This window comes from Doryrhamphus excisus, linkage group LG1 (genome assembly GCF_037039965.1).
Source record: "Doryrhamphus excisus strain RoL-2023G ecotype Guam linkage group LG1, RoL_Dexc_Guam_v1.1, whole genome shotgun sequence".
NCBI lineage: Eukaryota > Metazoa > Chordata > Actinopteri > Syngnathiformes > Syngnathidae > Doryrhamphus > Doryrhamphus excisus.
The window spans coordinates 22,474,555-22,489,775 of NC_136357.1; the positions used below are offsets into that span (position 1 = coordinate 22,474,555).

Consider the following 15,221-nt stretch of genomic DNA (forward strand, 5'->3'; position numbering starts at 1 on the left):
GAAGATATGTCAGTGAGATTGAGAAGGGCCTCAAAGTATTCCTTCCACCGTCCAACTACATCCCCAGTCGAGGTCAGCAGGCCCCCGTCCCCACTGTAAACAGCGTGGACTGGGCACTACTTCCCTTTTCCGAGGCCCCGTACGGTTTGCCAGAACCTCTTTAAGGCCAACAGAAAGTCATGCTCCATGGCCTCACTGAATTCCTCCCCCATCCAAATTTTTGTCTCGACAACCACGGAAGCCGCGTGCCACTTGGCCTGACGGTACCTGCTTCAGGAGTCCTACAAGCCCCCTCATTTTCCATAATTCTATATTTTCCCTCATGTTTATCCCATTGGAAATGAATGACCAATTTCTATGTCGCCCCCTGTTGGTGCAAAATTAATTTTGCATTGAACAAGACATGTAACATTATGCTGAGTCTGTGTACGGTGGAATGGCTAGGTGGAAGAGTGGCTGTCTGCCAACCTGATGGCTGCTGGTTCGATCACCACTAGGTTTCCTGTATTTCAACATTAATCCTACATTTCAGAATTCACTCACAGTTTCTTCAGGGGTCACCAAGGCACTGCCTGCAAGCACCAGGTGCCCGCCCCCACGACCACATGAGGGTCAAGCCTGCTTTTCCTCAGGTTGTCGGTTCATAATGTGAGAACACAAAGAAATTCATTCCGAATGGCGAACCGTGAGCTGTGGATGCCGCTGGTAAAACAAGAACATCCGATGTGTTTGGGCTGAAATAAGCTATGAAAATAAATGTTCTAAAAATGAGAAGCTCTCAGCTATTTTCATTTTGTAAAAGTAGCTCTCACGTTGGAGAACGATGATCTATCTCCTCCGCTTCTTCTTATTCCGCCTTGTGTTTTGTCTGCCAGCTCCAATGTCAAAATGTTCAGGTCATTTAGGACACACCGGTTATCTATCCAGGCTTTTCAAGGCATTCCCACATTTATTGTCATTTTACATTTTCTGTGTCAGTTTTCCCACTGACAATGAATAGCCAATCAGTGGAACATTCTGTTTATTCTACAGGGTGAGCCATGTCACTCTGTGTTGGTCTTTCCCCAACTCCATGGTTGTTGGTTCGGTCCTTAGAAATACTCAACTAACTTGCATTTCAACATTTATTGTTTTTACTTTCCAACATTCATCTTCCAACCTGATGGTTGCTGGTTCGATCTTCGACTGTTTTTAGTCAGCTCATTCAGGACTTGTCGTCTATCTGCTTGGATTTTTATAAACATTCCCATATTTTCCAATAATTCAGTATTTTCCGTTTTTCCCATTGAAAATGAATGGACAATTTCAATGCATCCCCCTACTGGTATATATTAAAATTACATTTACTAATTTACATTTGCTGCACGGCGGTCGTGTGGTTAGCGTGCAGACCTCACTGCTATGAGACCTGGGTTCAATTCCACCCTCGGCCATCTCTGTGTGGAGTTTGCATGTGCATGCGTGGGTTTTCTCCGGGTACTCCGGTTTCCTCCCACATTCCAAAAACATGCTAGGTTAATTGGCCGCTCCAAATTGTCCATAGGTATGAATGTGAGTGTGAATGGTTGTTTGTCTATATGTGCCCTGTGATTGGCTGGCCACCACTCCAGGGTGTACCCCGCCTCTCGCCCGAAGACAGCTGGGATAGGCTCCAGCACCCCTGCCACCCTCGTGAGGATAAGCAGTAGAAAATGAATGAATGAATTTTACATTTAACATTACACGTGACATTGCTTATTATGTGCAGGTCATAAGTGGTATAAGTGGTCGTCTCCTAACATGATGGTTGCTGGTTCGATCCTTGCCCAGTCAATAGACTTATACTTACGGATATTTCCGTTAAGCTTCAGCATTGGCACACAATTTTTACTGGAACTTCTCCATCTTATTATACGTGACAATTGAACATGGCTGAACAATTATTTCATGCCAAAGCTTCATTAATATATGGGACAGCGACGGCTAATGTTGATAAAAGGTTGTGACGACACGACTTTAGCTCATGGCTTATTTGTTTCCTGCTAATTATGATATTGTTGATTTCACTTTAAACAACCACAAATTACAGCGCTTATTTCATTATATGGTAATTAAATCATGTGTTTGTCTTGTCATTGTTTGTTTTTATCATTTCGCAGCAGCAATAATATTCCAACGGGGGGAAAAAAACAGAATCGATAAAAAAAAATGAAATATCTGCCTGAAACTAAATGGCAGTAAAAATCCATTCATTTGGGAATGGAAGATAAAAAGCTCATGCATAACTATAATACTTTAATGAAGGCTAGATGAGGAAAAAAACTCTAAGTAGGTTTAAATAAGAAAGCACGCCGTATCTCATCACCTGGACTCCCTTTTTCCCCACTTTTGGATTCAAGGATGTAATTTTAAACAGAGTGTTTGTCTTTTGTTTCTCATAATATTACAACTTTTAAAATAACTCTTGTTGGAGTCCACGTTTAGAATGTGCTGCGGGCGCCAAAGCCGGACTTTCAAATGGGACATTCCCAGACGCGCACAGCGTCCACGCCAAAGCCACAGTAATTAAGAGAGGAACTGTAGGCCCCCCCGACCCGCGGCCCATTCATCCATGTTTTGACGTAAATGTCAAGCTTTAACCCCCCCCCCCCCCCCCCCACATGTCCATCACTTCAAAGCTGTCTAAATGTCATCTTCATGACTTGACGACTTACTTACACAATATTATACAATATATAATAGGAAACTATACAATATTACAACTTTTTACCTGATTTGGTTTTGTTGGTTTTCTCATAATGTTATGGCTAACATGCTAATTAAGTCACATGATTTTTCCTCATAAGATACCATTTTACACATTTATTCTTCCCAATTTGTTTTTCTCATGAAATAATTACTTTTTCTGCTGCTTTTTAAAATGTTCCAACTATTTCAACTTCTTCTTGTACGTATTTTTTTTTACTCCAAATAAAAACTTTATTCCCATTTTTCTGGCATCATTGGGACATTTTTTTTTGTACAAGTGAAAGCATGTATTATGTGTTCTCACTGGTCTATCTCACATAGATCATTCATTCATTCATTCATTCAGTCACTCATTCACTCTGAATGTTTCTCACAAAAAATATTTTTTATTTCTTTAATATTCAAGTTCTATGCGACTAAAATGACATTATTTTTCCTCATAATAATTTCCTCAGTTTAAGACTTTTTTTCCTCATTAGAAAAGATTTTTCTCTTGATATTTTGACTTTTATTCTTGTGAAATTCTTACTATTTTATTTCAACTTTCTTATTATAATTAGTAATTAATAAGTACAATTATTATATTAGCTATATAATTCTAAATTTACCCAACCTAATTTTCCAAAAATTACAACTTCTTTTCTTTGTCCTAAATTATACATATTATATTTATACAATATTAATATATTATTATATATTATATTAATTATATAATATTTCATGTCATATTATTTCAACGCTATGCTACCAAAGTGACATTTTTTTGTTGTTCAACAGAAACTTCTTTATTGATAGAATAGTTCTTTTTCTTAATAATTTGACTCATAAAATGACTCATAAAATGCTTTTTTTTCATTCTTGGTTGATTTTTTCATATGAAACATTTTTTTAAATATTTGAAATAATATTCAAAGCATTTAAACCTTTTTCTTGTAAATTGTTTTGACTTTTTCACCAACATATTTTTCCTTTAAAATTTGCTATTAAAACAACATTTTTCTTCCTCCAAATAAAATGAGAGCATGCAAACGTGCCACAATGTTTTCTATGTCTGGGACCGCACAGGTCAAAAAAAAACCAAAAGAGACGTAATTTTAGCATTGACTGTAATGTTAGTATTTTGGTAGTACAAGCGCATCAATGTAAATATAGATGTACTCCATCTGGATGTAACGTGTATAGTATTCATGCAGTGCAGCCAAGTAGCCTACCTTCATCCCTGGGTCTGTTCATTGTTGATTCGTCCTGTTTTTTAGTGAGTGGACCTAAGAACGAGAAGCAGAAAGACGAGAAAATGAAAACCAGAAGCTGGCAGCAGCAGAAGAAAGCCAAGGCAAGACAAGGAGAAAGAATAAAAGACCTGTGACGTAGTGTTTGTCAGTGAGGATACACTTGTTAGAAGGATTACACACTCCTTTCTTTCTCAAAGGATCACCCCAAAGTCAACTGTTTCAACTGCTTAGTATCTTGTCACGGACTGCCTGGTGAATGACCCCGAGGGCTGCGGCTCCTCCATCCTCCTCCTAATCGCTCCTGACACCGTGCTGCTTTGTCAAGAAAAATGAGAAGAATCAAGTCATCACTCTTTTTTTTTTTAGGCCGACCGCCATTTCCGTCCGTGACTGTGACAAGCCCGCAAAAACGCGAGCGGCGCGGCGGAATATAGACGCTCCTACGTCTTTTTATCTGACCTAAAATCCCTTTCACAACGCAAGGGCAAACACGGGACGTGCCAACAGAGACGCAGCGTGAATAAAAGTCAAATAAAAAGCAAATAATGGAATGGATTGAGTAAGGACCTCAAACAATGCACAACGATGAGCCAATTCAAGAAACAATACAAGCAGTTGATGTTTGCTAAATACAAGGATGAAGAGTCTTGAACCAGTCATGATGTGCTATATATATCACTATATTGACACTTACTATGGTACCCATTATGGCATTGGATGCTCATATCACCGAGTACTTCGGTACGAGGTGCATTATTAAAAACAAAAAAACAAACTGTATGATGGAAAGCAGGAAGTGAACAAATGTAACAGTTACTGATTGTAAAAGTACCAGATGGAGGGGTAGGATTTAATAAGCTTTGCTTCTTCCTACTCCTTTTGGACATGTGGAACTGTGAACTGATTATGGGATGCACTCAATTGTAATCTGATGCATGTTCAAATGAAATAAAACCATTACCATTACAATTACAATTACCATTACCATTACCATTACCATTACCATTACCATTACCAAATAAGCGCAGGTTGGACCATTTGGAAAAGAAATGGCGCTTTTTCGTCTGTTCCAACTATACCAACGTAAACAACTCAGGGCTCTACATTAAAAACAAAAAAGACTTGCCCATGGGGAATCCTTAAGGTGAGAACTACTTGCCCGAATATGCTGATAATTCATCAGATAATAGTACTGATGCATTGTATTTAGAGGAATGTCTGAAACGTATGTTAACATGGCATGCCATACTAGCTTACACATCATAGTCGTAGTAAGCAGTGATATTTATAAGTTGTGCACCACAATGAAACATTATTGAATAGACACATTTGTGTACTAGTAATGTGTTTTTAATCCAGAAAAAAATGCTCAATGGTCAAACAATAATTTGTGATGCAAAGGTGAGAAAAATACACAGAGAAATGGAAGCGCTAGATTTTGTAGCTTGTGCAAAATCAGCACTTGGTATTGGATCTAATCGCTGGTGTTTCATTGTGACCACTTCAAATTGTCACAGCAATGTGATTCACTCACCTGTGCCATCATTTGATTTGCTGCCGCTAATAAAATATTTGTTTAGGAGGCACTGGTTCATCACTTTTTGCTGTTTTCCTTCACAAGTTGTTGAAGAATTAGACCATGTTGGCAGGGACGCCATGATAGATGTTTTCGTAGTCAGACGATCGCTGATTGGTTGATCGCCAACAAGAACGGGTGTGGGTAAAACGCGGACTGTGGACTAGGGACCGCGGTCTAAATAAACGATTCTGATTGGTCCATTTCAAGATTTGCAAGGATTGGTTTGCAAATTACCACCGGAATTACGCAGTCTGTGTTTTACCAACACCCAACAAGAACCGCTTTTAAAAAAACTCTTGGCAGTATGGCATGCCAAAGTGCACTTGCCCCACGGGAATATCACTGATTGGATTTACTTGCCCCAATTTTGTTTTAACTTGCCCCGGGCCATCGGTACATCGTTATTGTCGAGCACTGCAACTCAAACGACGATTGTTTGACATCACAACAACAATTTAACCTTCTGCACGCTACACTCCTCTATGCGCTGTCACTTCTTCTTTCCGCTCACTTGAGCCCTGCCGAGCGCTTATCAAACACCCTTCTGCCACCTTGTGGATGTTTTTATAGCGTAAAAGTGCTCTTGAGTCAAACGCGTTAGTGGAGAGTTGAGTCATCGCCTATCTAATACGTGTAAATACGTTGTTGGTATTGGTGGTTTGGGTTTTATAAAAAGGTACAAAGACGTTTTGGGTAGTGAATGAGTTAATGGTCCCATATCCCATGAAGGACACGTAGTAAAATGTCTGCTGCCGTGTTTTTATCTGAAAAAGTAAGGAGGATTGTGGCGCTTGGAGTGTCTTTCTCCCTTCCCTCATTAAAATGGTATGCCATCCTAAGCATTATATTTGGCTTGCTGCAGATTGTAAAGTCCCCCCACCCATCCAACGCCCCCCCGCTCGGTGCCGTGTGATCCCTGCATAAGGGAAAATTCCACGGCCTGAAACCGAGACGCTGAGGTTCACCTGAGGACGCCATAAAAGTCTGCAGGACACGTGAGACACCGACAACGCCGACATACGCTTACGCTCATGTCATGTGACCGTGCGGCGCATGCCATTTACTTTCAGGTGCCTTGAGATATTTACACGGCCTGTGACAGGACGGCCGCCACCAAGGTCAAAGAGGAGCCCCGCATTAAGCTTTAATGGTAAAGGCCGTTAAACGCTCCATAGGGCCAGCCAATAACACGCCTTTATCAGCAACACCTTAGCCTGTCAACCCCAGGAAGTTTCCCTGATAAGGATGCCATTAATTTGCCTATTCCCGCTCCCTGCTGTCTGCTGTTGTTCCCAAGTCGCTATCTGCAGCAGTCAAGTCTTCAAGGAAGCCATTAAAACACTCCAGTCCCCGAGCCCACACTCATTAAATCCACACATGCTGCACAAAGCATGTTTACACGCGCCGTAACATCTGTTGCTGCGCTGCTCCCGCCTCCTCGCTACACAAAACTCACTTTTTGTGATGCTCGTCATCCTGGTCACCCGGAATAGTCGGGGAGACAAACAATGAAGTGTCATTTTGGGAAAAATTGGTTGGGGAAAAAGAAAGAACTGATGTGGTATTTTGACTTTATTATTGTAACGTTAAAACCTTTGCCACAACCTTTGGCCAATTTTTGGTTTTCTTCCCATGATATTACCGCTTTAAATAAACCACAATACTCATTTCATTTCAACTTTTTTCTCAGAATATTTTAATTTTATTCTTGTACAATTACTACTCATTTTCCCAAAAATGACAGCTTTATTTTTCTTTTGTTTAATTCTCATTATATTGTGACCAAAAATTACATTTTTCATTAAAATTTCAACTCTCTGATCCTAAAATGACTTTTTAAAAAACTTTTTTTTCTCTTAATATTTGGACATTATTATCAGAAATAATAATACATAATAATATTTTTTTTCATTTCTGCTGGTGCTTTTTTAAAATTGTCAAACTATTTTCTTTATTCAACTTTCAATGTTCTTCTTTCAATTCTGATTTTCTAAATAATAATTAATTCATGTAATATATAATTCCATTCTCCTCCGCTTATCCGGTCGGGGGAGGGGGGGGGGGGGCAGCAGTCTCAGTAGGGAAGCCCAGACTTGCCGGTCCCCGGCCACCTCCTCCAGCTCCACTAGGAGGACACCAAGGCGTTCCCAAGCCAGCTGTGAGACATAATCCCTCCAGCGTGTCCTCGGTCTGCCCCGGGGCCTTTTCCCGGCTGGGCATGCCCTGAACACATCACCAGGGGGGCGTGCGCGGGAGGCACACAGACTAGATGCCGAGCCACCTCAACTGTCTCCTCTCGCTATCGCTTAGGGTAAGTCCAGCTACCCTACGAAGGAAACTCATTTCTTGTATCCGCAATCTCGTTCTTTCGGTCACAACCCAACGCTCAGGACCATAGGTGGGGTTGGGAACATACTAGATCCACATAGAACTACCCAACGCTCATGACCATAGGTGGGGTTGGGAACATAGATCCACATAGAACATAGATCCACATAGAACATAGAACCACCTTCCAGCTCAGCTCTCTTTTCACCACGACGGTCCGGTACATTGACCGCATTACTTCAGACGCGGCGCCGATCTGCCTATCAACATCATAATCCCACCTTCACTCACTCGTGAACAAGACTCTTAGATACTTAAACTCCTCCACCTGGGGCAGGACCTCATTCCGACCCGGAGCACTCCACGATTTTTCCGAGAACCATGGCCTCTGATTTGGGGGGTGCTGAGTCTCATCCCAGAAGCCTCACACTCAGATGCAAACAGCCCCAGTAAACAATGAAGGTCACAGCCCAAAGAAGCCACCAGGACCACATCGTCCACAAGATCCTAAGGCCCCCGAACCGGACACATGGATAGAATTTCTGTCCATGAAAATGATGAACACGTTCACCGGAAGCTGGCTGGACTTACTGCTGGCAATGCTGACCAAGACCCTGACCCAATTGTACGAGGACCGACTGGCACAAAGTAGCAAGCCACCAATCCCGTACTCCCAGGGCGCCCCCCAAAGGACACCACGAGGGACACGGTCCAATTCCTTTTCCAAGTCCACAAAGCACATGTAGAGTGGTTGGGCAAACTCCCATGCACTCTCCAGCAACCTCACGAAGGTGGAGAGCTGGTCCAGTACTCCGAGACCAGGACAAAACCGCATAGGACCACTTGTAGCAGAGGTTGGACTAAGGATGGTACCCTTCTCTCCAGCAGCCTGGAATAGACCTTCCCAGGGAGGCTGAGGAGTGTGATCCATAATATACAATATTATTCACCTAACATTATTATTATTTTTGTTTACGTGTTCAATCCTAATATTGTGATGTTTTATTCTAAAAATTACATATTTTTCTCTGAATATTTTGCCTTTATTCTTATCACGGCTGTTTTCCCGCCTTTCAGATGCGTGCTGTACAAAGCGTGTTTACATGGTTCTTAATATCTGCTCTTGTACAGTCGGTCCAAAAAACCAAAAAAATAAAGAAACACTTGAGTTTTTGTTGTGTAATTTTTAGTAAGATGTTAAGGAAAAGAGAACAAGAAGATATTTTCCCGCTGATGAAAAGCACTGCAACCGTTGCAATGCAGCATTCCCATCCCATATGTCTCTGTGAGTCCAACTTCCTGACATAAAATGTTTATCTTCCTTCTAAATGGATAAAAGATCAATGCTGAATGGATTTCCTGCATCCCCCCCCAAACCACCACCGAGGCGCTTGATCCAGATAGTGCTTTGTGCGTTGGAGGGGGGGCACAGCTGGTCCCGGGCTAGGCTTCTCCTCACTGAGAGGAGCCAGGTAGGCAGACCGGTAATGGATGGAAAGGCACATTAGTCCTCCATCTTGTCAGCAATTTTCCACTACTTAGCGCCACTCTAAAACCACACCTCTCGTCTTAATGGCAGCGACTCTGCTTTCATTCATTTTCTAATGCCTTATAAAGAGCTCCATTGGATGTGAGCAGAGGACCCACTCAAACACGGCGCGGAAGGCATCGTCGCATCGCTCCGAGAGGAGGGGCCAAGTCGTCTGCCGATAAAAGGATGTGGGACTTTCAAAGTTTTCAAATTCATTAATCCGATTAATCAGATATTTAAATTTCTAATTTTTAATCTTATTTATTATGTATTGTGTAAAACTAAGACAGGACCAACATCAAATCAAAAGCTCTAAATGAATAGAGAACCACCTTCCACCAGTACCAGCCTGGACAGGTTAGCACGTTAGCGCTCAGTAACGTCATTGAATCTTACCTTTATGCATTCCCACACAGTATCAGCATTTGGTAGCAAAGATGTGAAAGAAAAAAGGGGAAAACATTGTATAGTAGTCTATCCGTGCACCGTGGGAGAAAGTTACATGGTGCGTTCAAAGGCTGTCGAATAAAGTGGGAGGATTGTGATTGATATTGAAATCACTCATGGATGTTTGGTATCGGAATCGGAGTGTTCCTAGTAGTTCACATGACTTCTTATGGGAAAATGGGATTCCGTTATTGTCTGTTTTTTGCTTCCAAGTTAGGTTGTGGTACTCCATATGGTATGGGTTTTCCTAGGATTTTTTTTTCATGAAAAATCACTAAAAAATCTAAATTCAAAAACCTGTTGAGGTCAACCAGACAACTTTTTGGTCCCTAGAGGACTAAGTCTAGTCAAGAAAACTGCTACAAAAACACAACATATTAATATTTTTGTCAACATTTCTTGCCTAAATCTCTCAGAAAAAAACAGCAAACATATATAATATATAAGAATATAATTCTAATTTTAACCCTTTAAATGCCCATTTCATAAAATGATGTCACTGTTTTTGCTTAGAAAAATACAAAGAAAAGGAGTTAATTTCCATATAACAAATTTTAGACAGCTTCACTTTATATAAGATGAGTAATACAATTCATTTTGATGCTTTGTTGTTGTTGTTTTTTTTACACGGTCAGATTCCAAATTTCCCACCTTTTTGGGTTCCGAGAGGACAAAAACAACAACAGATGAATCTTTTTTTTTCTGCTTTTTGACTTTTTTTTGTCCATCCGGGGACTCGAAAGGATGGGTGGGGAGCGTTGAACATGTGATGCACACTTTGTCAGAAAAGCTACATTCCGCATCGATTGAGAAATGGCGACGCTATCCTTAAAATGGAAAGGACTTTCTGTTGAGAAAAACAGGAGTGCGGTATGACCGTTTGACTCCCTCAGCACTAAGACACGACCAGAATACCGAGCAGAGAGATAACCCACCAGCATTAAAAAAAAGCATCAAGACGTAAAGATGTGCTCAAGGGAATATTTTTTTGCATGAAATGAAAGAAAAGTGTTCTTTTGAGAGGAGGCCATCGGTTAGTGAACACAAACTGAACGCATGAAAGGACGATAAGAACAAACATACTTTTTTGGGTCATAAGCATACCCTCTCGGCCCCCGAAGGAAGGCCTGCTGGTAGGCCGACATGTGTCACATGACGCAGTGGCCAGTGGTCACCCTACGTAGCGGCGTTTAGCCGGGCTTTTTCCCCGGCGTGGTTTGACCCAATGTAGCTCCATCTCTCATTCGGCGGCGTTTCTGTGCGCTTGAGTGCGCTAGTGGCCGCAGTGCAAGCTGTCTCCTGTCTCTCTCCATTTCCTCAGCGCGCTAAATGGGATGAAGCTGCGGTATGTCATGTCTGCGGAGGCCTGTCTGCTTGACAAGGTGTCTGACACAGCAAGCCTTGCATCCAGCTGTTCCTCACGCATGCAGCCCTGCAAAGTCCTCCTGCTCCATGCTTCTTCTACCCCTCCCGTCTCTTGAAATATGCTTTTTAATAAAGAGCACAGCACTGTAAACGACTGCTCTAGCGGCAATAAAAATGAAGAATCTCTGGTCTTCTGGTTGGAAGGTGGCGCTGCCTGGTTGTGCAGGACCAACATCGTCCCGATGCTCCGTCCTGACCAGCACAATTTGGTTCAGGGGTTCTGTTGATGCTTTGCCAGAATAAAAAGAATGGAATTTGTCTCTTTGGATCGCTTTGCTCGGATGAAACCAAGCTTGGCTAGCACCAGCATTACGGGAAGAGAAACGTAACAAGCAGGGGCGTCACAGTCGTTGACAAGATTACAACTGCTTCAACCGGAGTCGGACAAACATCAGGTCCATCGAAAGAGTTGCCTTACTTCATCGAGTTTAAATAAGTTGGCATCAGTCCGCTGACCGCATGAATGAATCTTGCGTTTTGACTGAAACTACATTCCTAAAGTGAACTGAGTATACTTGCTTCAGCGATGCATTCAAGGGAAAATGTGCTGCATTTGTATATTTTGGAGCTGGAGAAGGAACCGGCAGACGTGGAGGAGCCGCAAATGGACATGCACGGCATAATTATCTTTGCGTATGATTCCAACGCAATCAAACACACAATTTATCTGCTCTCCTGAAGACTTGATGCCCTCTTCGGGGCAATCTTCTCAAATATACACATTCTTCTTCATCTTCTTCTAATGAATTTCCGGCTAGCTGCTCTCCTGCTCTGATGTCCCACTTCAGTTATAACAGCCTGTCATAAAAGATTAGGACTGTGACCAATTATAATCAGGAACATCAGAGCGGCGAGGTCCGCCCCCTTACTGCTAAGAAGAGCAAAAATCCCAGCAAGAGAACCAGGTTGAAGTTTCTCGAGTGTCCAGGTGTTCTTCTGGATGAAAACCCCATGACATGATAAGTTCCTCTGTGCATTTTAACACAAATATGACACTGCATCCTCACACGTGGATGCCATCTCTGCGTGTGGTTATTGGCGGCTCAAAGCAGCCAAAGGCCTGGCGGGGAAGGGCATCGGCTTCATTTGCATTCAGAACAGTGAGCCATTCTACCGCCATCTGCATAAAGATGGAGGAGAGACGTGGGGTTGCTTCCAGATCAGGACGACGGGGGTGAACAGATGCGGAAAGAAAAGAGAGTTATTTAGTGCAAAGACTGTGCGAGCATCTCGGGCCGTGAAATAGCTGATGGGTGGACGGACGGCTGCATGCGGCATCGCTCTCTGGGAATGAAACACGTTAGAACTCCAGCCATGCCGCCCAGATGCAGCTCAGATGAAGACCACTTTTTTGTCTCTTTTCTGATATATCGAAGACGAAATCACAAACATGGATTTGGTCCATCTAGGGGTAGGCAACCCGCATGTGACTCTTCAGCTTCCTGTTGCGGCTCATTTTTGTCCTGACATAAAATTAATGTTATTTATTAATGTAATTATTCATTCATCCACTTTCTACCACTTATCCTCACGAGGGTCGCGGGGGTGCTGGAGCCTATCCCAGCTGCGTACACCCTGGACTGGTGGCCAGCCAATCACAGGGCACATATAGACAAACAACCATTCACACTCACACTCATACCTATGGACAATTTGGAGTGGCCAATTAACCTAGCATGTTTTTGGAATGTGGGAGGAAACCGGAGTACCCGGATGCACCGGGATAACGTGCAAACTCCACACAGAGATGGCCAAGAGCGGGATTGAACTTGTGTCTCCTAGCTGCGTGTTAACCACTCGACCGCCGCACAGTCCAGTGTAATTATTATCTATATATTATTTCCTTTGGTTTATTTTATATCTTGGTGTCAAATTTTGCAGACTGGGAGAAGGCATTGGAGGAAAAATGTTCTTGGAGGAAACCTTGGTGTGGGATCCCGGACCACCTAAATCAGGCGGTTCCCTCCCAGGATGGCGGCCGCGCCAGTTGGATGCCGCCAGGTTGGCCGTTTGTCACCGACTCTGTTCATCACTTTGATGGACAGATTTCCCAGGTGCAGCCAGGCCATTGAGGGAGCGCTTTGGTGGCTGCAGGCCTGTGTTGGGATAAACGGAAGAAGATGGAGGGCTTCCATGTTGTTTTGGCTCGTTTTCAGAGAGCGAGGCGCTTGTTGCGACACTGACTTCCGAATGTCTGTATTTTACTTCATTGAGCCATTTAAGCTTACAAATGATCAATTTGGCCAAAATGGGGCAAAATTTTGCTAAATATGAATATGGATGACTTATAACAGGCTGTAGTCAACTGCCAAACCACAGTATGATTTTTTACTTTTTTTTTTGCCATTTGCTGGTGGTCCCTCAGATTGTTACCTCATCAAAAAGCGGGTGGGGGGGATCTACAGCATAACTTTGCTTCCAAACATAATGAAGCAACAGTATAATCCACATAACTGATGAAACAAAACGATGAAATTATTTAAAATGACGGCTTCCCCGACAGTATAGCTTCCTTTGAATCCCTGGATATTGCCCAATTGTACCTAATGTTGTGTCCAGGTGAGCATACATCTCGCCACGTTGTATCTGAGCGTACTCGGGGCCAAATCCCGCTGTTCAACCTGTTCGCTTTCCCTGAATATAATAAATAAATCCTTAAACAGGCTGGCATATGGCTCCACGTAATTAATGACCAACTGTTCCATGCCATCATCAGTTGCACCTCCAGTGAGAGGCGTGTGATGAGGTTTCCAAGCAGTTCCAGGCGGCGTCATGTGTCGGCGTCACCCATGCATGAAAGGCTTGGAAACAAATGGGCAGAGATAGAGACGCGTCTGCCACAAGCGCAGAGGAAACAAATGGGGGGATCGTGACAACGCTTACAAACAGAGAAAAGGAAACATGTTTGAATTATTTTTCTCCAAGCTCCATTTCACTGTCGCACACAAGATAAAAGGCATCCTGGGGGACAGCATCAGCCTTGTAAGCGCTGACCCCTGACTATAAGTGACAGACTCTGACAAGCAGAAGGGCTTCATGTAAAACTCTGTCACTCATTTGTACACCTTTCTCCTGGGAATAGCACCGCGCACCCGCATCATCCTTCATCGCTATTAGCCGGAAACACAACACATGCATCAAACCACATGTGCTCCGTTTTTGTGTGGTGGGAATCGAATTGTGTCCGACCACTGCAGAATGAAAAATGAAACAACGGAAGGGCCACATGTTACATTTTGGAAAGAAACACATTTAGGTTATACTTTGTACTCGTGGGCTCAAAACTGCGGCCGAGGGGTCGTCCATATATACATAGGTGGTCATCAAACAGAACGACAAACTTATTCACAGTGCAACAACATTACACACAAGTTCATGCTAAAGAAAACAGCTAACTTACAACTGTTATTTCTAAGTGCCCGCAAGGCATGCTGGGCAGTCCAGTGGCATCAATAATGTGAGCTGTGGTCATCAAGAGTATTGTAACATCCCTCCTTGTTCACTTTTTCGACTTCCTAACATATTTTGCACCCAAGCAAAAATGCTGGGAGAGAGAGTACCACAAGGTACCCAGCATGCCTTGCAGCAGGAATATCTGGGTGTCATATTGGCATGGTATTTTGCATAGATATGTAGTTGCGTGCCCACATGGTGCAGTAGGTAGGTTATGTGTGTGTTGACGTCAAGTGTTGTTTGGTTCATTCATTCATCGCGGGGGTGCTGGAGCCTATCCCAGCTGTCTTTGGGCGAGCGGTGGGGTACACCCTGGACTGGTGGCCAGCCAATCACAGGGCACATATAGACACATTTGGAGTCGCCAATTAACCTAGCATGTTTTCGGAATGGGGGAGGAAAGCGGAGTACCCGGAGAAAACCCACGCATGCACGGGGAGAACATGCAAACTCCACACAGAGATGGCTGAGGGTGGAATTGAACCCTGGTCTGCACGCT

At 42.9% G+C, this 15,221-nt stretch overlaps 1 protein-coding gene across 1 annotated transcript in view; it reads right to left on the reverse strand.

Moving 5' to 3' along the window:
- LOC131131892 (neuroligin-2-like) overlaps nucleotides 1-15,221 on the reverse strand; it is an 88,626-nt gene that overhangs the window by 38,802 nt on the left and 34,603 nt on the right. Inside the window, exon 3 of the mRNA XM_058076905.2 lies at nucleotides 3,939-3,992. Coding sequence (XP_057932888.1) covers nucleotides 3,939-3,992 — 54 coding nt within the window. The remainder of the gene's footprint in view (nucleotides 1-3,938; nucleotides 3,993-15,221) is intronic.